A 27,530-nucleotide genomic window follows, 5' to 3' on the forward strand; every position below is an offset into this window, starting at 1 on the left:
TCAAACCCAGGTGGGCCGCATGCAAGGCAAATGCCCTACCTGCTGTGCTATTGCACCAGCCCCCAGTATTCTTCTTTTTGTAGGTATAAGTCACTGAAAATATTTCTTCAGTTGTTTGTGTAGATTGGAGCACTGCAGTATATAATGAAATATCACTTACATTTTCTCATTTGATTCTAAATTTATCCGTAAGAAAGAGATAGGATAACGATCTCAGTTTTATACATGAGGTTGAGAAATAATAAAATTTCTTAACCGGGGACCATATGGTAACCTGTGGACTTCTAGGATATTACAATGGGGTTACAGGTGAAAATCACATAAAGGGGACCACAGCTTAAGACAAGAGAGACATGTGGTAGGACATGGTCACCATAGAAAGAAAACAAAGTCAGAAGGGGGCAACTACTAGAAAAAGGTTGAAGAACACTGAAATATAAGATTAATATTTGTGTATATGTATATTATGTGCTTTTCATTCATTTTCATAAGACATTGTAGAGTTACAATAGTAGTATTAATTATAAATGTGCAATGTAGAGGAAGAAATGATGTATTATAGAGTCCGCATCACTTAATTCCAGTGAATAAATGACAAGGCAAAGTTAAAATACAACTTATAGCCTCTGAAAAAATCTGTGTTATATTTTGCCACTACAAGCCATGTGCTTCTTTTTCTTATGGACCTCTTTCCCCTTTCTGTCCTTGGTTGTCCTATATTTCTTATACTCGTTTTTCATCTCTTTTTCAATTTCATTAATTGAAACAATAGACATTAGCCCCTCACCTTTAGGACTTTTAAGTCACACAGTGTATGATTATATATTCTGGTGAAATTCTCCTGAGCCACTTTTTAATTCTATGTAATATAATAGCAGTGTTAGAGTTTGGAAAACTGTTTTAGTATATTTAAGATGAAAAATCATCTTATAACCACATTTTAAATTTTAAATAGTACCAGTTGTACAACTTAAGAATGTCAAAACAATTTGGGGCTGGAGCGATAGCACAGCGGGTAGGGCGTTGCCTTGCACGCGGCTGACCCGAGTTGGAATCCCAGTATCCCATATTTTCCCCGAAGCACCGCCAGGAGTAATTCCTGAGTGCAGAGCCAGGAGTAACCCCTGTGCATTGCCGGGTGTGACCCAAAAAGCCAAAAAAAAAAAAAAAAGAATGTCAAAACAATTTGATTTAACTATTTTATAGGTATTTCTCCTAGTTAAGTTCTCTTATTTCTAAAAATATTTTCTAGGACGGAAAAAGTTGAAAGTACAATTTTTAAATATATCTTTATATGGAGTTTCATATAAAGTATAAAGTTTCATATAAAGTCCAGGAGTTAACACTTGCCTAGCAAACTGCTGACCCTAGTTCGATCTTTGATATCATGTATAGTCCCCCTGAGTACAGAACCAGGAATAAGTCCTGAGCATCACTGAGTGTAGCCAAATAAAAAAAGGTATATGTTTTCATTTTGACTCCTTATAGATAAATAAATGTAACTTTTATCCATGAAAACTACTACTTTTTATCAACATCCAGTAGTGAAATGAAAACCATTGTGTATAAGATACAATAAGTCCACTGATAAAATAAGCAATATGCTATGATATTCTACCATGATACATTTCAGGTTTGCTTTATATTTTTAGAAATATACTAAAAACCCATAACATAGAACTATCTTTAAAAGACAAAATATTTTATTAAATATTTTGTGTTTAATTTAATATTTTGAAGAATCTAAACTTCAAAATGAGATGTTTCCCCTTTATTTATTTCAGTTCAGTAAACAGCTATTATATGAATATATAAAATAAATAATGTACAGTAGGGTTTATGGTAGAATCTAGTTGAAAAGACAGATTGATAACCTGCACTTTCAATACAGTCTGATAAATGCAATGATAGGTGTTTATTCATGCAACTGTAACAGTCTATACAGGGAGTAGTGATTACTGGATGTAGATCAAGTGTGGCTTTTAATAGAAAATAATACCTGACATGAATTTTGAACAATAAATAGGAATTAACCAAAAAAAGAAAAAGTGGCATAGTTCTAGGCATGAAGGTTTGAAATAGCTTGAGTCTTACAGAAAATTTTTAAATCAAGTTGTAAAGTTAGGCCAGGTTGTTTCTCAGAATATTTGAATCAAGCAAATATAAAAATAGCCACTTAAACTAATTTGTAAAGTCCTGTTATAGACAATAAAAATATATTCATCTTTAGTTAATATTGAATAAAGCTGATTAATTGAAAGAATATTTCACTGAATTTGTAACTGTTTTATTTGTTCTATTTGATATTTGTTAATAATTTTAAAATATTTTTATCAACACATGAAACTAAACCTCTATATTATATAAATTGTCTGGTTTGGAATAATTTCTGAATGGAAGCTACTAATTCTTTGACATTCATGTTTCTTTATAACTGATGGCTATTTTTCAACTTTATTGTAGGATTACTGTATCTCAACCAGAAATTTCTATAGAAGAAAGAGAAGATAAATGTGGCCAACCAAACTGCTACACATGTAAGTTGTTTTTATTATTAATAATAGTTTAGCGTATTTATGAAAACTAATATATACAGAATATATATATATATATATATATATATATACACAGAATGTTGTTTTAAAATCCAACATTTTATTTTCTGTCTTATATTATCATTACATAAGTACTTTCAATAGATGTATAGTTGTTTTCTTTCTGGTTTCATTTATTCTCGCTTTAGTCCTTGTCAAAGTGCTTGATCTCTCGAAAGCTGGTGAAGGGACACTGATACGTGGTAGTTGTGATGTTGGAACATTGTGAACCTGAAGTTCTATTTTTAAGAGTAATGTAAATCATAGTGCCTAAATAAAATGGGGGTATTGGTTCTAATGTTAGAACAATTTGGTATCGTCCCAAAATGAAAGTAAGTATAAACAGACTTACACTTTACGTATATGTATAAAATTCTGAATATTGCATATTTTCAAAAGTGCTACTTCAGAATAATTATTATTACAGCTTAATTTTTACTTTATTTTATATTAAAATATAATTGTAGTTGTAGTAGTTATTAGTTGTTGTTCCTTTACTATTATAATATGGCAACTGTGAAAGTTATATTCTCCTCCTTAGTGCTTCAAGGATTTTTAAATGTTTCGTATTTGTTCATTTGTCAAGAGAATTTTTACTTTTTTTCAGAGATACTCTTTCTGTTGTTATGTGTGATCATCGATTTACTGTTCCTTACCTTTTATTCAGTTACTACTCTGCCAGAATTCTTTTTGGAACTTAAATATGAACATAGTAAATACTCCTTACCATTTTCAATCGTTATAGCTGGATCTATGCTTGGGTCACTGGAATTAACCATGGTGAACGTAATTAACCCAGTGAAAGCTTAAAATTCTATTTTTTTCTGAATATATTACATCCTGCTCTGGAACACCACAAATACAATGTGTCTGGGTTCCCAGGACGCTGGAATACTTTTGTTTTGGGTCCACACACAGTGATGCTCGGGGGTTATTCCTGGCTCTGCACCCAGGAATTAACCCTGCTGGGGATGAGAAGGACCAAATGGGCTTTCGGGATTCAACCCACGTCAGCCATGGCAAAGCAAGCGCCCTATTGGCTGTATTATCGCTCTACCCCAAATAGGAAACTGTCTATTGCTTTTTAAAAATAAATTGAATCACCGTGAATTACAAAATTACAAAGATATTTATTATTGAGTTTCAGGCATATATTGTTTCAACTCCAACCCCTTCACCAGTGACCACTACCCTCCACCAAAGTCCCATTTCCTTCCCACCACCCAGCCTACCTCAGTGGCAGGCACTTTCCCCTCCTCCATTGTCCTAGTGTTCCCTTCCCTAACATCCCTGTCACCCTTGCCCCAGTGGCAAGCTTCCAACTGAAGATCAGTTCTCTCTATTGAGATATTTTAAAATGAACTGATTTTTCTACAAAACTTCTACCTATCTTGTCTTCCCTAGCCTTAAGCAACTTTTCTCAAATGTAATCTTCCCCAGGCACCTACAGGTTATTCCTTATCTTCTGATGTTTTCCAGTAATACTCACTGCTTTTACAGCCTGGATTAGTTATATGTGAGGTGAAACAAAAATAAGAATCTTGTGTCATTCCTTCCCATAGTATGTAGATAAGCTAGAACAAACCTACCAAGAAATTTGTGATTGTGAACTTTTCTGCTTCCTCTGGAAGTTAGACTGGGGTCTCACTTTAGGAATACAGGTTACCCTCTGCAAGGGCAAGCACATAAAAATAAGTACTCCTTAATTGAATTGTTTTTTTAATTTAATTTTTTTAATTTTTTAATGAATCACCATGAGGTACAGTTACAGACTTACAAACTTTCATGCTTACATTTCAGTCATACAATTAATGAGTACCCATCCCTCCACCAGCACCCATTCTCCACCACCAATGGTCCCAGGAACCCTCTTATTCCCCCCCATTCCTCCCACCCCGCCCTTATGGCAGGCACGTTCCCTTTTACTCTCTCTCTCCTTTAGGTGTTGTAGTCTGCAATGCAAGTACTGAATGGCCATAATGTTCGGTCTATAGTCCACTTTCAGCACGCATCTCCCATCCTGAGAGGGCCCTCTAAACACCCTTTACTTGGTGTTCCCTTCTCTATCTAAACTGCCTTTTTCCCCCCCAGCATGTGAGGCCGGCTTTCAAGTTGTGGAGCAAACCTCCTGGTACTTGTCTCTACTATTCTTGGTTGTTAGTCTCCCATTCTGTTAATTTATATTCCACAAATGAATGCAATCTTTCTATGTCTGTCCCTCTAATTCTGACTCATTTCACTTAACATGATACTTTCCATGTTCATCCAATTATATGCAAATTTCATGACTTCCTCTTTTCGAACAGCTGCATAGTATTCCATTGTTTAGATGTACCAAAGTTTCTTTAACCAGTCATCTGTTCTCGGGCACTCAGGTTTTTTCCAGATTCCGGTTATTGAACATACAAGTGCTACAATGAATATACAAGTGCAGATGTCATTTCTACTATACTTTTTTGTATTTCCGCGATATATTCCCAGAAGTGGTATTGCTGGGTCAAATGGGAGCTCAGTTTCTAATTTTTTGAGAACATCCATACTGTTTTCCAAAAGGGCTGGACCATTCGGCATTTCCACCAGCAGTGAAGGAGAGTCCCTTTCTCCCCACATCCATGCCAACACCAGTTTCTTTTTTTTTTTTTTTTTTTTGATGTGTGCCAATTTCTGTGGTGTGAGGTGATATCTCATTGTTGTTTTGATCTGCATCTCCCCGATGATTAGTGATGAAGAGCATTTTTCATGTGTGTCTTGGCCATTCTGATGTCTTCTTTGAGAAAACTTCTGTTCATTTCATCGCCCCATTTTCTGATAGAGTTGGATGTTTTCTACATGTAGAGTTCAGCCAGTGCCTTGTATATCCTTGATATCAACCCCTTATCAGATAGATACTGGGTGAATATTGTTTCCCATTCTGTAGACTGTCTTTGTATTATGGAACTGTTTCTTTTGAGGTACAGATTGTGGTCAGTGGCATGTCATCTTTGAAAATGATTGCATTATCACCAAATATCCAACTGTCCATTGAAGCTTAAGGTTTTACTATGAAGAAATAATTTCTCAAAACTGGAATAACAAATTCCAATCCCAATATTCACATAGAAAACAAAATGAATCCTTTTTTTAAAAAAATTTATTTGGCAGCCACACCTGCTTCAGGGTTTAGTCCTGGCTCTGGCTCTGCACTCAAGAATCACTCCTGAGTGTGCCTGAAAGACCATATGGGTAACAGGAAAGGAATCTGGGCCAGCCACATTCAAGGCAAGTGCCCCACCCACTATACTGTCTCTCTAGTCCCTTTTTTGTATTTTTAAAACAGAACAACTTTGTTTTTATGATTACAACCTGAATATGATAATGTGAATTTTTTCTTATTAAAAAGTCTTATTGTCATAAATAAGTGATAATTTTATGCATAATATGCTATATTATATGAAACTATAATTTTTCTAGGTAACTAACCTGTATCTTAATGAGGTATAGGTTTAAAAACAATGAATTTCATTTGGTTTTTGTAATCATGATATGAAAAATAAAATAGTCTAAAATTTTGCATGTTATATTTAGAAAAATGTAGACCCTGATACTGTTTTGTTCTCATCTTGCTAACAACCAGTGACTAGCAATACCTTTTTAATGAATTCATGCCTGTTTGTTCAGATTATGAACATATAATTAATATAATTATAGTTAGAAGTTACTCATTTTTTTACATAAGTGATTTTTCAGGGGATTTTTCAAATAAACTTTCATATAATTTGCTGTTTTTTAGTAGTAATACTAATAAGAAAACATGTATCAAAATATAGTTATTCCTCACAGGCAAGTTGAAGGACTTTTTTCTATAAGGTAAATGTCATCACCTAAGTCTTGTATTTGAATATCCTATAGCTTATTTTTATATGCTGTAGTATAGAACAAATCAGTCAACTATATATGACATCATTGCAGTGCCTACTTATTACTATTTTAATTATGAACTTTCTGTAGATTGGGAGTGTTATTTATTTCTAGAAACTGAAAAATATTAATTACTTAATTCTCGAGGGTCTCCTCCCATCTGAAGCCCACCCCCTCGACCCCAGTAAGCTTAACTCTATAGACCAGCTTTCAGGTTCTGTTGCCTTTGACTTCTGTTATTTTTTTTACTATGTTTCTTTATATCCCACATATTATATATCTGTCTCTCTCTTTCTGACGATTCACTCAGAATTATACCCCCTGTTTCAGTCCATATATAGCAGTTTGTATAATCTCATCTTTTCTTACAGCTGACTAGTATTCCATTGGATCTCTATGCAAGTTTCTTTATCCAACAATTTTTTATCTTGGACAATTGAGTCGTTACCTATTTTGGCTATTGTGAGTAATGCTCCAATGAAAAAGTAGTATATACGTTTTTTTAAAAAATGTAGCTTTGGACCCTTGGGTAGATGCTGAGTATTGGACTTGCTGGGTCATATTGGAGATCTGTTCTTAGGTTTTTTTTTGGTTTTTTTTCTTTTTTTGGGTCACACCCAGTGATGCTCAGGGGTTACTTCTGGCTTTGCACTCAGGAATTGCTCCTGGCAGTGCTTGGGGGACCATATGGGATGCCGGGGATCGAACCCGTGTCAGCCGCGTGCAAGGCAAACGCCCTACACGCTGTGCTATCGCTCCGGCCCCTGTTCTTAGTTTTTGAGAAGTGTCATCCATACTGTTTTCCAAAGAGGCTGAACCAGTCAACATTCCTACCCGTAGTGGATGAGAGTACCTTCTCCACCACATCCAGGCCAGCACTAGTTGTGTTTTTTTTCTTTTATATCTGAGGTTATATGTCATTGTTTTGATTTGCATGTCTGTGATAAAAAATGACAGAGAGCATTATCTCATATATCTGTTGGCCATCTTTATGTCTTGTTCAATGAAGTGTTCATCTCTTCCCAACTTTTGATGTGGTTGGTATTTTTACTTCTTAAGTATTACCAGTGTTTATATATATATATATTTTTTTCTCCCAGTCTCTGGAATGTCTTTTTATTATACTTATGATTTATTTTGGATGCAGAAACTTTTTAATTTGATGTAAGTCCCACTTGTTTATCATTGCTTCTATTTTCCAGGCCAATAACAGTCATTGAAAATGCCTCTAGATTCATTGTCATAAAGGGTTCTGCTGTTTTACTAAATTGACTTATGTGTGTGGTGTAAGATATGGGTCCCAGTTTATTTTTTACATCTGACTAGTGAGTTTTCTCAGTACCATTTTTAAATCTTTTTCAAAAACTTCTGTGAAAGCACCATGTTTTACAAAAGTATTCATGGTTGGTTTTTAGGCATACTGTGTTCCAGCACCAATCCCACCACTAGTGTCTTCTTCCCTCCACCAGGGTCCGAAGGCTCCTTTTTCTCGAGTATCTCCAGTCTGCCACCTTGAAAGGCACATTTTAAAATTTGGTTGTTGAAGTTTGGATCTCTTGTTTTCAGTGTTGTTAACTCTATGGTTTGGATACTTAGCTATACCACTCCTTTATATTACCAGTGTACTCAGATCCCCTTTACTCCTGATACCCATTGCTTCCTGCTTAGCTCTTCTTCTCCCTTGATTTCTTTCCTTCACTCCCTTATATCCTGGGGCCATAGGTGACCTAGAATCCCCCCTTTTAAACATTGCATTCCTTCATCTAGTTATTTGATATACTACATCTAGTAATATCACCCTGTATTTATCTTTCTTCTAGCTTACTACTTTTAACATATCTTCCAGTTACAACCATAAATTGCAGCAAATTTCATGATTTCATTGTCCTTTACATCTGTGTAGTATTGTACTGTGTATATATACTCACCTTCATGATGCACTTATCTCTCATTGGATAGCTAAGTTGATTCCGTATCTTAGCCACTGTACTCAGTGCTGTAATGAATAATAATATGCATACGTCTTTTAAATGGATATTTTCTTTTTTTTTTTTTTTTTTTTTTTTTTTTTTAAGACTAGAACTGGAATTTTATTTATTTTTTTTTTTTTTTTAAATTTTATTGAATCACCATGTGGAGGGTTACATAGTTCTCAGGATTATGTCGGTTATACAGTTCTCAAACACCCTTCACTTCACCAGTGCCCATCTTCCATCACCAACCCCCCCAGTATACCTGCCGCCCCCTCCCACCTCCCCAGTCCCTACCCTTGCACATGATATGTTTCACTTCGTTTACGCCTTATTTCGATTACATTCCATGTTTCAACACACAACTGACTACCGTTGTTGGGGTTTCCCCCAAAAAAGAAAAGCAGTCCTATTGCCAAGGAGGCATTTGATAGTTCTCCATTGCTAAGAATATAGAGATATTAAGTCCCGCTGTTTGTTACATAGTTTTTCTTTTTCCCCCTTGCCCCGCGCCACCGAGTTCACGCCTGTTTTAGTAATCGCCACGCTGCCTGACAAGGGAAAAAAAAAAAACCGAAAAGGATGGTTATTTCCCGTCATCAGCAGGCGTGGGGCTCTGGCTTAGTTGATAGACTTGTAGAGTATCTGCAAGCAGTCTCTGGAACCGACGGTCTTGCGCTGGTGTCGGCTCCGGCTCGAGATTCCACCAGCGTCCCGCTGTTCCTTGTACATAATTTTTCCCCTTATATCCCATTCCCACGCCACCAGGTCTGTTTGCTTAATGGACATCACACTGTAGTTGATGACACACCGCGTTTCTTCCCGAGAAAGAAGAAAATTTCTTCTCAGCCGGCGTGGGGATATAGCTTAGTTCAGTCTAGTGAGATGGCTACCACTTTGATTGCCTTCAATATTTCAGCAACAGACTTACTATTAGGATCTCCCACAAAAGTCCGCCCCATTAGAAAGGAACCATTACATATTGCTCATGCTAAGATGACATTAAGTCGCGCGGCCGCGGCAGCGGCCGCGCGGTTTTGGGTTTCTGTATAAAGTCCAGGGAAAGTACAACCAGAAATAACATCACTATAAACTTTTACCCTTTTATGGTGCTCATAAGATGGAGAAACCTAGAGAGAGGCTCGGCGTCTCCGTTTTGCGCTCAGGAAAACCGCGGCCCCTGCGCTGTGCTCAGGAGGGAGGAGTTGAGAGAGAGACAGGTTAAAAGAATTGGGGGATGCCCGGGTCCCACAGCTTCCGCACGCCGTGGGGTCTCTGGTCCCATGCCGGAATTAGTTCAGTGGGCTGCTTGGGGTCCGAGGGCGCTCCCTCGGGCCCCTCCATCATGCTCCTTCCACAGCCGGGTCCAAAAGGAAGCACACGTGGGGGAGGTGGGTTTAAGTATCTAACTGCGGTGGGCGGGGGTCGCCGCCCCCGCCCCCTGGGGACTCCCGCAAGCGCGCTCACGTCCTGTTTTGGCTGAATCGGCGTCTCCGTTTTGCGCTCAGGAAAACCGCGGCCCCTGCGCTGTGCTCAGGAGGGAGGAGTTGAGAGAGAGACAGGTTAAAAGAATTGGGGGATGCCCGGGTCCCACAGCTTCCGCACGCCGTGGGGTCTCTGGTCCCATGTCGGAATTAGTTCAGTGGGCTGCTTGGGGTCCGAGGGCGCTCCCTCGGGCCCCTCCATCATGCTCCTTCCACAGCCGGGTCCAAAAGGAAGCACACGTGGGGGAGGTGGGTTTAAGTATCTAACTGCGGTGGGCGGGGGTCGCCGCCCCCGCCCCCTGGGGACTCCCGCAAGCGCGCTCACGTCCTGTTTTGGCTGAATCGGCGTCTCCGTTTTGCGCTCAGGAAAACCGCGGCCCCTGCGCTGTGCTCAGGAGGGAGGAGTTGAGAGAGAGACAGGTTAAAAGAATTGGGGGATGCCCGGGTCCCACAGCTTCCGCACGCCGTGGGGTCTCTGGTCCCATGCCGGAATTAGTTCAGTGGGCTGCTTGGGGTCCGAGGGCGCTCCCTCGGGCCCCTCCATCATGCTCCTTCCACAGCCGGGTCCAAAAGGGGATATTTTCTTTTTAAAAAAAAATTTTTATTGAATCACCATGTGGAAAGTTACAGAGTTTTCAGGCTTAAGTCTCAGTTACATAATGCTCAACACACATCCCTTCACCAGTGCACATATTCAACCACCAGGAACCCCAGTATATCTCCCCTCACTCCCACCCCCCACCTGTGTAGCTGATAGATTTCACTTTACTTTGATTAAATTCAATATTTCAACAAAAAACTCACTATTATTGTTTGGAGTTTTCCCCCCAAAGTCAGACCTGTTGAAAAGGAAGCATTTGATAATTTGTTTTCCGTTGCTAACAATTAAGAGACATGAGGTCACGCAGCTGCAACAGCGGCCACGTGCTTTTGGGTTTCTGTATTTTAGTAACTAAGTCCAGGGAAATTTCTGCCAGAAATTGCATCGCTGCAAGTTTGTACCTCCCTTTTGTGGTGTTCATAAACTGGTGGTCACCATGCTGTGCCCAGAAAGGAAAAGCCGGGAGAGAAAAACCCTCCCCTCCTGGTGCGACATGGGGCTATGGTTCAGTTCACAGTCTAGAGACATTTCTGCAAGAAGCTGCTGGTGCCCAAAGTAGTTTAGCTGGCCTCTGGAATCATGATCGTGCAGCAGCAGAAAAGCCGTACACGTGCGGCCTCTGCACTTAATTCTCGGTGGAGGGCGGGGCCAGTACCACCCCCATCCCGGGATCACCAGAGCATTCCGTTGCTGCAGGCTCATACCTCCTTTTTGTGCTCATAAAATGGTGGTTGCCATGCCGTGACCAGAAAGGAAAAGCGAGAGAGAAAAACCCTTCCCCTCCTGGTGCGACATGGGGCCATGGCTCAGTTCAGTCTAGAGCCATTTCTGCAAGGAGCTGCTGGTTCCCAAAGTAGTTTAGCTGGCCTCTGGAATCATGCTCGTGCAGCAGCAGAAAGGCCTTAAATGGATATTTTCATGTTCTGGGAGTAGATAGCCAGAGTGGAATTGCTGGGTCATATGACAGCTCAATTCTTAGTTCACTTTGATATCTCCATACTGTTTTCAATAAAGGTTGAATCAGGCAACATTCCCAACAGCAGTGGATGAGAGTCATTTTTCAGCACACCCACACCAATATATTGTTCCCAGTATTTTTTTTTTGTTTTTTTGTTTTTGGGTCACACCCGACGATGCACAGGGGTTATTCCTGGCTCTTCACTCAGTAATTACCCCTGGCGGTGCTCAGGGGACCATATGGGATGCTGGGATTAGAACCCGGGTCGGCCGCGTGCAAGGCAAACGCCCTACCCGCTGTGCTATCGCTCCAACCCCTGTTCCCAGTATTTTTTATAAGTGCCTTTCTCAGTAATTTGATATGTTATCTTAATTTGGATTTCCCTAATATTAAGTGATGATGATCTCAGCACCTTTTTTGGAAAAGACTTTCTTTTTTCCATATCATACATTTTGATCCTTTGTTGTGAAGGTTTGTCTATGCACCTAAGAATCTGTCTCTGGGCTCTCAATTTTATTCCATTGTTCTGAGGGTCTGTCTTTTTTCCCAGTACTGCACTGTCTTTACTATTATAGATTTATACTATAATTTAAAGTTCGGAAAATAGATGCTTCCAATTTTTTTCTTACAATTGCTTGGCTATTTCAGGAATAAATAGCTCTGTTTAAATTTCAATAGCACTTGGTCTCTGTCTTTAAAAATAATCACGGGTATTTTATTGGGACAGCATTGAATCTGTGTAATGTTCTGGGTTGGATTTTTTCACAGTATTGATCTTCTAATTCATAAGCAGGGTATGTGTTTCATTTTCTGTGTCTTTAATTTTATAACAGTGACTTACAGTTTTTCTTTGTCTCTTATGTCCTCTGTTAAGCTGATTCCCAGGTACTTGATCTTTATTTAGTCACGACTGTGTATAGGAATATTTTTAATTTATCTTACATAATTTATTCTTGCATATGGAAACGCCACAAATTTCTGTGTATTAATTTTGTATTCTGCCAATAGACTGTACTGGTTAATCATTTCTAGGAAATTTTTGGCAGTATCTTTTGGGTTTTAAAAGTACAATTTGTGGTAATTTGACTTCTTTTCCAATATAGATTCCTTTAATATATATTTCTTGTCCAATGACTATGCAAGGACTTCCTGTATTATGTTGAATAACAGTGAGGGTGGGAAGCCTTGTCTTGTGTCTTAGAGGTATGACTATCAATTAAACTATTGTTGCATCCCTGGGATAAATCCTACTTGATCATGATGTGTATCTTTTTTATTGTATTGTTGGATTCGTTTTGCTACTATTGTGTTGAGTATCTTTGCATCTAAGTTCTTCAGGAGTATAGGCTTATATTTTTCTTTTTTAAATATAGCTCACTGTGCATTTGGCATCAGGGTAATATTTGCTTCACAGAAACAGTTTGAGAATATCCCTGTCTTTTTTGGCTTTCTGGAAAAAAACAGAGAAGGATTGAAAATGTCTTCTTTAAAATTTTTGAAGAACTTGCTAGTAAAATCATCTGGGCCCAGTCATTTTTAAAAATGTATGTTTATTAAGACACCGTTATTTACAAAGTTATGCACAATATAGTTGTTTCAGCCATACAATGTTCTAAAACTAATCCCATCAACAGTGTAAGCTTCCCTTCACCAATAGTTTCCCTCTCTCTTCCAGCTTGTACCCTTAGCTGGAACACAAAAAAAGTTTCATATAACACGCTCCAAGAAAGGCAAATGCGGTTATCAGAAAATAAGTTTTAAAAAGTCCATTTGTGATGACTGATTGCTATATTATATTAACCTAAGAAAATAAAGAAATTAAAAGCATTTAATATAATACAATTTCTATTTTCACTTACATAGATAAGTTTACAGCTCTGGGGTAAAAAATGCATTGCATTTTTATTTTGTATTTGAATTCCATTATGGTAATAATCCTCTTTCCTGTCATTGATAGAACCAATTTTTTAATTCCGCACTACCATATTTTAGAGTTTAAATGAAATAAGTAAAGTCTACAACATCTACAACTATAAAATTTAATAAGAGTGAAGAGAATTAAGAAAATTTTAAGGGCAAAATCTGAATAGGCATTAAAAGCATTAAGTGTTTTATTCTAGAAAGCAAAGGGCCCAGCTCCACAAATTTGTTGTACACACTGTGAAACTTCCCAGGTAATTAGATGCGTGACCTTGTTGGAACCGGGGCAGACAGATATCCTTCCCTTCCAGCTAGATCCTGCAGCCCTCACACCTGAACTCCACTATATCAAGGGGCCCAGCTCCACAACTCCTGAAGTACAGAGATGCATGAGCTATGTGATAGCTCCTCCTAATTTCACACTACTTACAGCAGAGTAGGAACACAGTAAACCCAATCTCGAAGATACATAAAAGCCAATCAAGTTCATGAAGCAAAAACAAGAATAAAGATGGCTCAAACAGCACCAATCAGCTCAGTAAATCCTCAGTGACTTTAGTGACACCATTGTAAGGATGTTTAATGACAATTAAGAAACAATAACATGTAGTCAGCAAAGACAGCAGTACAGAAGAATGATTGCTGAAATGGAATATTACAAGCAGACATGAAGAGTTTGGTAGGTGATTTAAAAAAAACTCAATAAATATTCTGAACATCGGATGAACAGTAGTTGAGCTCCAAGGAGCTCCAAAATGAGATGAAGGGAACTGCTAGAAAACAACAGAAGGTGGAAAATGTTCTGAAAAGAAATGAACAGCATTCCAGAGAACTACGGGTTGAATGCAAGTGTAAAAGTAAGGACCATCCATCTAAGTCCCTGGCAAATTTCACGAATATTTAAAGAAATCATTGATAGGAATTTCCTAAGAGTTTAGGATTACGGCATTGAGATCCAAGAGTATAAAAGGGTCTCAGTGAAAATTGAAACAACTAGGAAAACTCCAAGACTCATTGTTCTCAAAATGAAAAATATTCCAGATTGAGACAGAATATTGAAAGCAGCAAGATAAGTAAAGCAACTTACATATAAATGAGATCTCGTATTCACCACAAATCTATCAAATGAGACTCTATGAGCCAGAAGGGAGTGGAGAGATACAGTACAAAAACGCAACAGAATGCACATTTCACCAAGAATATTCTATCCAGGTAGATTGTCATTCAGATTTGAAGGAGGGATAGGAAACTTCAGGGGCAGAACACAGCTTAAGTAACTCATAGTCTTGAAAATTCAGTTTTTCAAACATAAAAGTTACTTCTTTAAAGGACAGGTAAAACTTCTCAACACATGGCATTGAGTATGGCATTCACTCATGGTACTATGGTTGCTCTCTACTAGATTAAAGAAGTTATGTTTATTCCTAGGTTGCTAAAGGATTGTATACCTTTTCAACAATGAGTTAACAACTCATTTACTTCAATTTTCCCAGGCATATATTTTTGAGGGTTTTTTTATTACTTTTGATTTCTTTGCTAGTAATTGATCTGTTTAGGTGTTCTGTTTCCTTTTGATTCAACTTTGAAAGGCTTTAAGAGTCCAAAAATTATCCATTACTTCTGGGTTCTACAATTCTGTGGCATAAAGATTTTTAAGAGTAATTCCTGTTGATTGTGTTTCTGTGGCATTTGTTATAATGTCTCCCGTTTGATTTCTGATTTGGTTTTTTAGTTTCTCTTTCTTCCGTTCTTCTTTCTTTCCTTTTATCTTTCTCTTTTTCTAATTCTTTTTTTGTCTAGCTAATGATTTGTCAATATTGCTTATTCCTTAAAAAACAAGTTCTTGGATTGGTTGATCTTTTTTTTTTTTTTGCTTTTTTTTTTTTTTTTTTTTTTTGGGGGGGGTCACACCCGGCAATGCACAGGGGTTACTCCTGGCTCATGCACTCAGGAATTACTCCTGGCGGTGCTCAGGGGACCATATGGGATGCTGGGAATCGAACCCGGGTCGGCCGCGTGCAAGGCAAATGCCCTACCCGCTGTGCTATTGCTCCAGCCCCAAGATTGGTTGATCTTTGAATGATTTTTAGGTTTCCATTTTATTTACTCTCAAAATTTTTCATTTCCATTTTTGTGATTACTTTGGGTTCCCTGTGCTTTTCATTTTATATAAATTAAGTTGTGCAGTTAGTTAGATAGCACAGCATGTAGGGAGTTTGCTTTGCACGAGGCGACCCGGGTTCAATTCCTCCGTCCCTCTCGGAGAGCCCGGCAAGCTACCAAGAGTATCCCGTCCACATGGCAGAGCCTGGCAAGCTCCCCGTGGCATATTCGATATGCAAAAAAACAGTAACAAGTCTATAAATGGAAAAATTACTGGTGCCTACTCGAGCAAATCAATGAACAACCGGATGACAGTGCTACAGTTAGATAATTTTTTTTAATCCTTTCCTGATGAGCACTTGAATTGCTTTGCATTTCTCTGTTAACACCACTTTTGTTGTATCCCATATGTTCTGGCAATTCATATCTCCATTCTTATTTGTTTCCATGAATCTCTTTATTTCTTCCAAAGTCTTCCTTCAGGTCTGTTAGAAGTTATTTTAAATATTATGAAAGTCCATCATTAGGTGCATACATGTTATAATTTTAAGTTCTTTATGTGTTACTCCCTTGACCATTAAGGAATAAGCATTCATTTCCTTTACAGCCTTATAAAAATTTGGGTTCTATGTTTATGACAGAAGAATGGCCATTCCACCCATCTAAAGGAAATTTTGTGCCTTTAATATTGTTTTCCAACCTTTGACTGTGAGCCTATATTTAACATGAGTATTTCCAGATGTGTCTTTTGTAGGTAGCAGAAAGTTGGGTTGTTTTCTGATCCAGTCTGCCACTCTGCCATTTCATGGTTGCTGAGTTCAGGCTGTTGACACTGAGTGAGATTATTCAAATAAAAGAATTTTGTCTTATCATTTTGTGGAAATTATCAATGTTTTTGAAGTTTTTTATCTTTTAAATAATACCCTTGAATCTTCAAACATCACCTCAAGATTATGAATTTCTCAAGCTATTTCTTGTCCATCAAGTTGCATCATCCTTTCATATCTGAAAGGTAACCTAGGGGCTGGAGTGATAGCAGAGTGGGTAGGGCGTTTGCCTTGCATGCAGCCGACCCAGTTTTGAATCCCAGCATCCCATATAGTCCCCTGAGCACTGCCAGGAGTAATTCCTGAGTGCAGAGCCAGGAGTAACTCCTGTGCATCGCCAGGTGTGACCCAAAAAGCAAAAAAAAAAAAAAAAAAAAAAAGAAAGAAAGGTAACCTAGCCGAATAGTATTCTTGATGAGATGTTCATTTCATTGAATTTATTCTTTTAAACTACACCTCAGCATTCTAGTATGTGAATATTATAGCAACTTAAATACATGTCTCTAATTTACACATGTGTTTGTTACATAAGTTACATATTTGTGTGCAACTTACATATTAGTCTGTAAGTCACTTTTTTGGTCTTGCTGCTTTCAGTACTGTCTCAGACTTCGGCTTTTTATCATTATAATTACAGTGTCTCTTAGAGTTTTTCTTTTTGAATTTATTTTGTCTGACACTCTGAGACTCTTGAACATGGGTACATTCAATCCTCAACTTTGAATAATTTTTAGTTTTGATTTCTTTGGCAAGTATTTCTTTGTCAATATTGCCTTCCTATTCCTCAAGGACTCCTATGATTCTTACATTGTTCTTCTTGAACTTATTCCATAGTTCTCTATATTATTTTCAGAATTATTTACATCTTCTGTTATTTTCTAAAGGTTTCCTATATCTTTTCTTAAAGTTCATTGATTGATTCCTCGGATACTCTGCTGCTGACCCCTTCCACTGAGTTTTTTACTTTACCTACCATATTCTTCACTGCTTTTACTTAAGTTTATAGTTTTCTCACTCCCACTCTCATTCTTTCTTGTGCTTTACCTGTAACATTGTTTCTTGTGCTCATTAAACATCCTCATCATGGTGTCTATAAAGTTATTTTCTGAGCGGTTATAGAGCTTATTGGCACTGGTAGAAAATTCTGGGCTATTATCTTCACTCATTAAGCATAGTGAGCTTCCTCACTGCGTCTTCCTTCTTCTGTTTACCTTGTGGGGACTCTGAGAGATTCATCTGAGTGTAGCTCTCTCTGCTGTCTCTGGCTTGTGATTATGACATGGTGTGTATCTTAAGGCTACTTTCCAAACTGTCTTGGCCCTGCCTCTCCTCCAGCTACAACTTAATGCTCTACGATTGCTTTCCTTCAGCACTGCTTTGCTAGGCCCTGGAGACAGACAGCACCACACAAGTATCTGTGGGCAAGCTTGTGTGCAGTGTTCAGTGTAAGCAAAAGAAGAGTTGTATTGCTATGTAACTGTCTGCATGGATCATGGTATAAGCAGCATTATGAGCAGTTATTGACTCTCTCAATGCTCCCAGAGACAATGACAACCAGAGGCACTGGGACAGGGATGGGAAGGTTTTCTGACCAAAAATGGGGGCCCAGAAGCAGGTGAAGTTATGGGTAAGTTCAGTTCCGCACGAGGTGATGGCATCTAGACTGAATTTTCTCTTTTTTTGATTTTCTCTTTTATGTTTCCTTTCTTTTACATGATTGATTAGTTCTTTATCATATTTATAATACATTATTGTACAAAGTTAAGTGTTTACATCAAGTGAATTTTGAGTTTTAAAAGCTTTTCAAATATTGCAGTACAATTTGTTTTCGGCCTCCTAGGAAGTCCAGCAGATTTCTGAGCCAGCAGAGGGCTACATCCAGCAATGCTGGAGGGCATGTGGTTTTGAGCACCAAACATGGGGCCTCCTTGAGCATGCCTGGCATGTATTCTAGCCTTTTGAGTTATTTTTCCAGTACACACTGCACTAGGTTGAATTTCTGGTAAGAAGTATGTGTTAAACACACGAGTGAACCTATTCCTGGACTGTGTGGCCACGAACATCATAAGACACTCCCTACCCATTTGCCAGGAGTACCACACCACATTTGATGGGTTCAAATAGTAGAAAACCAATCATAAAGGGAAATATATATTACATGCATATTTTTTCAGATACATATATGAAAGTTCACATCCCTCAACCTTTAACAACATGTTTGTGATAGCCTACAGAAGGTCTAAATAGCCCTTGCCAAAATAGAACAATCTTCATATTATTTTTCTCTATGGATAGATTTTGTACCATTTTCAGCAGTTTTTCATAGCAAACAATACAAAATATATTATTTTAGTTGTCTTTTGTGACAGGGCTTAGGGCGGCTCAGGACAGAAACATCCCAAATATTGTGGTGGGAAGGTGTAATGGTGGTGGGATTGGTTTTTGAATATTAAATGTAATAAAATATTGTGGACTACCTTATAAAATAATCTTTTAAAGTATGTGTTAAATTACATCATTACCGCTTATAAATCAACCTAGTATTTTACCTTATAATAACAAATTTTCAGAATGTGTCTGATGAGGTTAAAGAAACCAAGAAAGTAACCTGGGATTATGAAATTAAGTTTGAAAAACAGAAATTCTGCATTATCCACCCTGAAACCTTGCTGTTGATGTCCCAGCCTGCCTCTATGTGACTCTTATGCTAGGGTAATGAACACTGAGGCCTATATGGAAGCGTTGTAGCAACATTATTCAACTCTGAAACAAAGTTACTGTAAGCTCACATCAGATATCAGAACTGATAACAAAGACTAATTAAAAAGGTGTATTTTTCTTAGTCTACCAGATGTTTTCAATTCTAGGGGTATACTGCATTATTCAATTAAAATGCAATTTTATTCAATTATAATACAATTATATCTAATTTCTTAGCACAATATATAAATGGTTCTCAATAATTTTATTCTGAACAAAGAAATGTCAGTGTGTAGAGGAGAAATTATATTCTGACTTAGAAACTAAATGGGTTAGAAAAATTATACATAAGTAATAAATTGCTTTTATGAAAGCTTATGGACATTTCATTTCAGTTTAGTTCTCTCTTTGCATATTTTTTATATCTGAAAGAAATATCATATAATAAATTCATGGTTCATTTGAATGAGACCATAATCAAGTAAAAGATTACTTTTTCTCAGACTACTTTTAGCAAAGTTTAACAGAATTTTCTTTAAGCTCAAATTACACCAATGGTAAGTTGTGACTCTATCACATCTTTAAAGGTTATTATTCTAATAAATTTGACTTAGCTTGAATGTGTCACCAAATATACAGAGATGCATATTTATTTCAGAGCACTTTTTAAAAATTGAGAAAGTTATAAAGAAGAAGATTAAAAATTTTCATAATCCCAATAAAGAATATCAAGTTATAATATTTTAAGATAATATAATAAAATTGTCACTGTCACTGTCATCCCATTGCTCATCGATTTGCTCGAGTGGGGACCAGTATCATCTCCAGTTTTGAGACTTGTTACTGTGTTTGGCATATTGAATATGCCACGGGTAGCTTGCCAGGCTCTGCCGGGCAGGCGAGATACTCTCGGTAGCTTGCCAGGCTCTCCGAGAGGGATGAAGGAATCGAACCTGGTTTGGTCACTTGCAAGGCAAATGCCCTACCCACTGTGCTATCACTCCAGTCAATATAATAAATTATGAAAACTTATTTTGAAAACAAGTTTAGTTATTACTTACTTTCATAAAAGTTATCTTTGGGCCATTAGATTTAGATTTCTGATATCTTCATTTGATTTTTAATGCTAACTATAACTATTCCTAATTAATCTGTACCTTTTTGTAGATAGTGATTTACTTAGTACATATGTCAGTTACACTAATTATGCCTTATTAATCCAGGTCAAGAAGGTGAATACAGAAACCCTCTATGTACTAGCTGGGAAAGTCATCTGTGGAAAAAGAAAAAGTATGGCTTAGTAGATCACCAAAATTACAGCTTTCTTTATCCTGAAAGTATTCCACGGAAATATGATTCAGAATACAAGCAGTTTCTCTCTAGTCAGTTTAATGCTCACCCTGCACAGTATAGTCTACCAACAGAAGCAGACCTGAAACTTGAAAAATTTAAGAGTGCCGTAAGTCTTGATGGACATTTTGAAATAACTATTCTAGGTAAGTTCTTTTTGAATATTATTTATTTACTGTATTTTAAATATAGTTGATATTAATTTGCTTTTCAAAAATTGGCCCCACTTTCAAAACAAGTCTTATGAACTCCTATTGTTTAAAACCAGAGAATAGAAGCACTGATTCTGGAATATATTGAGCTCTAATATATTGACTTTTAATTATAAGTCCTTAAAATGTATTTAGGCAAAGAAGAATGGAATCTGAGGAAGCATGCCTCACCCCTGACTTAAAAAAAAAACTGATTCTTTTCTCTTTTCACATCACATTTTTGCCATCTTATCTGCCTCATGCTCAATTTCTGAACCACTGAAGGATAAAATCTAGGTTAAAGAGAAAGAGGTACTAAGTAGGAGAATCTTCTATAAACAGATTTGTTTAGCTCTTGAAAAAATTAAAATTCTCAATTGATGTAGAAGATGAAGAAGCTATTAGAAACACTTCCTGTGTCTAATAAGGGGTAATAATTTGATTTTCTCAGGTTGTTCAAATCTGAGAAATAACTAAATAACTTAAAGAAATTTAAAAGCAAAAACACATTTTAAAATTTCCATTTTCCTTGTTTGATTATATGAATTAAAAGATATGTCAAAATTAATTTTAAAATAAAATCTTAATCAAAATTAATTATTCTAAGAACCAAAAATATTATTTGTATATTTTAGGTGTCTTCTTTTGTTGCTCCCTAAGCAGAAGTGGGATACTGGGTACGCCCAGATCCTGTACACCTTTAGCAATGTTAATGTATACTTATGAAATTCTATAATATTGCAAAATAAAATAATGTTAATTAAATGTAAATAAATAAGTAATGTCTTGGACGGGAGAAATAGCTCAATGGTCTGAACACATACTTTGTATGTAGGAGGCCTGAGTTTGATAACTAGCATGACTAGGAGTGGCACCGAGACACAGAACAGGAGTAGCCACGGAGCAAAAAACAGTTTTTAAGAAATCATGTTTTGCATATAAAACAAAAATTCACAAATGGAATCATGTCATTTTTTTCTTTTTGGGTCACACCCGGCGATGCACAGGGGTCACTCCTGGCTCTGCACTCAGGAATTACCCCTGGCAGTGCTCAGGGGACCATATGGGATGATATGGGATGCTGGGAATCGAACCCGGATCGGCCGCATGCAAGGCAAACACCCTATTCACTGTGTTATCACTCCAGCCCCATGAACCATGTCATTTTTTTTTTGGGTCAAACCCGGAGATGCACAGGGGTTACTCCTGGCTCTTTCACCCAGGAATTACCCCTGGCGGTGCTCAGGGGACCATATGGGATGCTGGGATTAGAACCTGGGTCGGCCGCGTGCAAGGCAAACGCCCTACCCGCTGTGCTATCGCTCCAGCCCCCCATGTCATTTTTATCCTCTAACAAAGCCTAAGTCTGAACTTCCTGTAGGAAGCTATTGTATAATAACAGACTAACAAGTGGCTTGATATCTTCAACTAGAGTTTTCTGTAAGAAGTATGAATATGCTTTTCAGATAGTTTATTCTTACATCAACATTATATATAGTTAGCATAATCATTTGTCAAATACTAGCACTTTTGTAAAAGAGAATATTTTCACCTAAATTATTATTATTATTATTATTATTATTATTATTTTATCTAAGAATTTAGTTCTCTAATGGTTTGGTGTAACAAAGGAATAAAATCTACAGCACTAAAATAAACGGTACTGGACCCAGTTTTTATTTTTTTTAATTTTTTTTAATTTAATTGAATCACCGTGAGATAGTTACAAGTTTTCATGTTTGGGTTACAGTCACACAATGATCAAACACCCATCCCTCCACCAGTGCGCATTCCCCACCACAAACATCTCCGGTATACTCCCCCTTTCCCACCCTACCCCTGCCTCCATGGCAGAAAATATTCCCCATGCTCTCTCTCTACTTTGGTGGCATCATGGCTTGTAATACAGACACTGAGAGGTCATCATGTTTGGTCCACCGTCTACTTTCGGCACATATCTCCCATCCCAACTGACTCCTCCAGCCATCGGCACATATCTCCCATCCCAACTGACTCCTCCAGCCATCATTTTCTTAGTGATTCCTTCTCTATTCCATCTGCCTTTTCCCCTCTGCTCATGAAGCAGGCTTCCAGCTATGGGGCAATCCTCCTGGCCCTAGTATCTACTGTCCTTGGGTGTCAGCCTCATGTGATGTTGTTCTCCACAAATGAGTGCAGTCCTTCTATATCTGTTCCTCTCATTCTGACTCACTTCACTTAGCATGTTACTCTCCATGGCTATCTATTTATAAGCAACTTTCATGAATTCATCTCTCCTAACATCTGCATAGTATTCCATTGTGTAGATGTACCAAAGTTTCTTTAACCAGTCATCTGTTCTACGGCACTTGGGTTGTTTCCAGATTTTTGTCTATTTGAACCCAGTTTTTCTTATATAACATTGATAGTAATGTGTAGCTTTTCAAAATCATCTCAGACACACACCTATTCACACTTCTTGGAATTATAGTACACTCTAGAGAAATATCCCATTTATTTTCTGTGCCCTCCTTAATGTATATGTATTACCACTGAGAATCACTAACAAGAATGTATCCTGTGTGACATGGTTTAGGAGTAAGATAAAGACTAAGAATTACTACTCTGCTAACAGTACTTGAGGTATAGGAATTCTTTGTTTTTTTTGTTATAATAAGAGCTGAATATAAGTTGTGAAAATAGTGACTAGTATCATATCTTTGTGAAAGTACAAACCCAAATTGTGTTATAATATCAGACATATGGCCTATATATTTTTAACATGCTATGAACACTCAACTCAGAAGAGAGAATTACATTTGCTATTAATTTACTACTGATTAAAAGATAAAATTCGAAACATAAAGGCAATTCTACTGCATCAAGAACAAATTAGCACATTTGTTCTGTAAAGGGCCAGGCAATGAGTGATTAGCATGTTTTACAATTTCTGTCCCAAGTACTTAGTTCTTCTGTTTCAGTATAAAAGCACCCATAGATAGAATGTAAGTAAATGCACTACCCTGTTTGAGTAAAGCTTTATTTATGGGCACTGAAACTTAAATTGTAAATAATTGTCACATATCACAAAACATTATTGTCATTTTTCAATGATTTTAAATGTAAAAGGGTGGAGAGATAGTACAGCAGGTAGCATGTTTGCCTTACACATGCTGACCTGGATTAAATTCATCCTCAGCACCATTATAATCCCTTAAACCCCACCAGGAGTGATCTCTGAATGCACAGCCATTAGTAATACCTGAGTATGACTAGGTGTGGTCCCAAAACAAAACAAAATAAAATAAAAATAAATTTCAAAATCCCATCTTAGCTCATCAAAATAAATTTTATAATGTTTATAAAGTTCTATAAAGCTAGGTGTAAGATGAATTTGACTCCCCAAGTCAGTTTTCTGACCTCTGCTTTAAACTTCAGAAAATTATCTATCAGCATGTTTGTGGTCTGTGAATTTTGTAGCATTGTAAGTGGTTATGGGGTGTCTATGCTTTCTATAATGTTAACTGTAATTCTCAGTTAGTTCTGGATATCATAACAACTGTTCTAGTTTATGAATCACAAGCCTTAAGTAATTCTTAAAAAAATATGTATCCCTTAGCTGTATGCTAAAATAAAGCTATGGAGAGGTCCAGAGAGATAGTACAGTAGGGGAAGCATTTACCTTGCAGGTTACCAGCCTGAGTTCTCTCAGCACTGCATGTGGCCCCCTGCGCACTACAGGCATTTCCTTGAGCAAAGAACCAGGAGTAAGCACTGAGCATAGCCCGAACTGAAAATAAATAAAATTAGGCTATTGAATTTGGTGTCAATTGTCCATTGAAGGAATTGGGGGACCAGAGAGATAGAACAGGGGTTAAGGCGCTTGCCTTACAGGAGCCAGGAGTAAACCCTGAGCACCACAAGGTGTCAATCAAGTCCTCTCCCTCCCCAAAAACACCAGTGGATTGCAGGATACAGGGGGACGTAGTTAAATGTGGAAAAGCATTGAATGGATTTATAGATCTGGATCAGTTTACATCTTAATAGGAAAGTTTTTGTTCACCCATCATTGGTCTATACTTAAGAATTCCTGTCGCTGTAAGAAGATATTGGAGCAGTGCTATGGTCATAGAAGCTATAAGGATCACTAAAAATCATGGAAGAATTAAAGGGAGAATTTAAGGATAACTCAAAAATTTCTGACTGGTAAAATGGTGGGAATTTAGAGAGTTTTAGGGGTGGTGTTATTACTGTTTTTATCCAGGGGACATACCCAGAAGTACTGAAGTCACCGGTAATGTTTTCTTTATGTTTCTGAAGTTGAGTTTGGATTACAGGAATATGTATGAGTACAGTCCTAGAGTTTAAAGCATATGCTCTGTGTTTCCCTTGCAACAGACAACATGGACTCCTTATCCTGACCTATACTTTTGGGTATTGCCTGCCATTCTTGAAAAATTTCTCTCCCTTATTAACTGAAGCTTGTCTCGCATATTTGAGAACTTAAGGGCCTACTTATGCCTTAGCTTGAGTCAAACATCCTTTAAAGAAGGGTACGGGATCACAAACAGTTATGTTTAGGGAAACATGCCATGCTGGGGATTGAACCAGGCTCACAAATGGAAACTCAGCCCTTGGGAACCAATAGTCATTCTTAAATTCTTCTACCCTATAATGCAGACTGTGATGAATGAGCAAGGATAAAATTCAAGATATCGCTTTTTATGTAAACAAGCTCCAAGCTGTCCTCCAGATACTAAAAATTTCAACTGTACATCAGTAGAGACGATATTTTGAATCATTTTGAAGAGTTATCAAAGGTTGTACTGGAGTGTTTCATCTTTCAACCAATAGCATGTATTCACTCATGTTTACACAATTAAGGGTTTAATTACACCTTTGAACAGTTTTTTTATAGGTGCAAAGCTATTTTCCACATATTAGTTTTGGATCAAACCAGTAAAGTTGGCCTCATTAATACTATGTACTAGCACACTGAGATTTTATTCCCTCACCTTACACTTTACTTTGTTGTTCTTGATGCAGTTGCCATGACTGTGGGTCACACACATGCCTGGCTGTGGTTCTCGCACAATTTCAGCTGTGGTTCTACCCAGGAGTCATATGTCAGGTTACACTGACTGCTCACTTGATTCCGTGCTTACTGAGGTTTTGCACTCCTTCAGTTGTGGTTCTTGCACACATGCTCACTAAAGGTCACATTGTTAGTTGAAGCACAGAAGTTATGGTTAGGTTGCCCACAAAGTATCATGGCAGTGTTCACACATAGTCTGGTTGTGATTCTCTAACATCTTTTTAGTTGTAGTGCTCACTTAGGGGTTGCACCCCTTATTTCAGTGCTTTCATGCGCCTGGCTGTAGTGAATCTGGAAATTGTTTTCAGTGCTAGGGATCACAGACAACAGATGCCAGGCTTAAATAGCAGAGCTATTTAAACCAGGATCTTGTTTGCACTTGTGGGATGCCAGGGATTACAAACTCATTACTGTATGCTTTTAAGGCAGGTGCTATAAATCATTGTGCTATTCCTCTGGGTAAAATTCACTGAACTTTTAATAAAGTGAAGGTTTTCTCTAACAGGTCTGAACCATGAGATAGCAATTGATGTTGCATTTCTACCCATGTATTCTCCAGAAGATATCCAAACAAATCAAGTGGACACACTTTTAAACAGCATGAATTATGATTGTGTGTATCCACAAGTAAATGAAAATGTGCCAGATGCAAAAGAAATTGCAGGTAGGACAATCTTTGTATTCCTTTCACTCATAAAATAAAATTAATATTATATATTGTAAATAGTTCTAACTTTCAGATATGATAAGTATATACTCCTACTATTAACATTTCATATAGTTCAAAGGGTTATATGGTAAATGAAGCTGAAGATTTATTAATGAGAATGTATTTTAATAAAATTCAAAAGATTAATGGTTTCTATTTCAGGCAGGCAATAAGAATGCTCTCTTATAATACAACTCTAAATGTTAAGTATTCATTTGACCTAAGTGATTTGCAAATAGAATAGTAAAAATTATTCTCTCTCCTGTTAACTCAATAGACAATTTTTCCGTTCACCTTATAACTACCCCAAATTTTAGTATCTTCATAGTAGAGCACAGTGCTATTGTTTTAACTTACAAATGTTATTGCATAGTTATTCAAGTGCTATGCAATAAATTCCTTGTAGACAGCTCAGATTCTATGTAGTCCCAAGAGTGAAACCTTTCATCCAACTAATTTTTAGGCTATCAAATGTTAACTTATTTCTATGTACCTATAAAATTAAGTATCCATGAGTTGTCTTATTCATTTTACATTGTCAGCTCTATTACCTAAATATATGAAAATGTTTCTAGCAGTTTTTGTTTAGTTTATAAGGAAATTGCCTTAAAGATAGCTTAGGGAACACTAGGACATTGTGGAGGGAAAATATGCCTGCCACAGACGCTGACTGGGGGTGGCGGGTGTTGGAGAGGGAAACTGCTGGAGGGTAGTAGATGCTACTGAAGGGATTGTTGTTGGAACATTGCCTGAAAATCACAAATATATCTGTAACTCTTTAATTCACAGTGATTAAATTTTTAAAAAGCCTTTATTACCTTGGGATTTTGTGGTAGGTCTTTCTAAGCTGATGAAACTCTTGAGTATATGTTGTTTTCAAACAAGTTTTAAGAGCTGTGCCTGATGATGAAGTAACTTAGTAAATATTACTACAAACTAAACTTGACTATGTAATTTTACAAGAGATGAGGGCCTTTTGGCTTGCTCTACCATCAATTTTAGATATAATTTTTAGTCGACCTGCAGTATTACTTCCTATGTTGTTCTTTAAAGTTCCAGAAAGCCCAAAATTCTTAATTAGTATGCTAACATATAATTTAAATATTTGTACACTTATTCTTGTTTCATGTAGTATAAACTTCTGTGTCACAT

The 27,530-nt window shown here is 37.2% G+C and overlaps 1 protein-coding gene across 1 annotated transcript in view; it reads left to right on the forward strand.

The window, feature by feature from the left end:
• Positions 1-27,530, forward strand: part of RADX (RPA1 related single stranded DNA binding protein, X-linked) — an 82,495-nt gene that overhangs the window by 46,699 nt on the left and 8,266 nt on the right. The window contains exons 11-13 of the mRNA XM_055121134.1: positions 2,464-2,537; positions 20,278-20,550; positions 26,175-26,333. Of these exons, the coding sequence (XP_054977109.1) occupies positions 2,464-2,537; positions 20,278-20,550; positions 26,175-26,333 (506 nt within the window). The remainder of the gene's footprint in view (positions 1-2,463; positions 2,538-20,277; positions 20,551-26,174; positions 26,334-27,530) is intronic.

Source organism: Sorex araneus, chromosome X (assembly GCF_027595985.1).
Source record: "Sorex araneus isolate mSorAra2 chromosome X, mSorAra2.pri, whole genome shotgun sequence".
Classification (NCBI taxonomy): domain Eukaryota; kingdom Metazoa; phylum Chordata; class Mammalia; order Eulipotyphla; family Soricidae; genus Sorex; species Sorex araneus.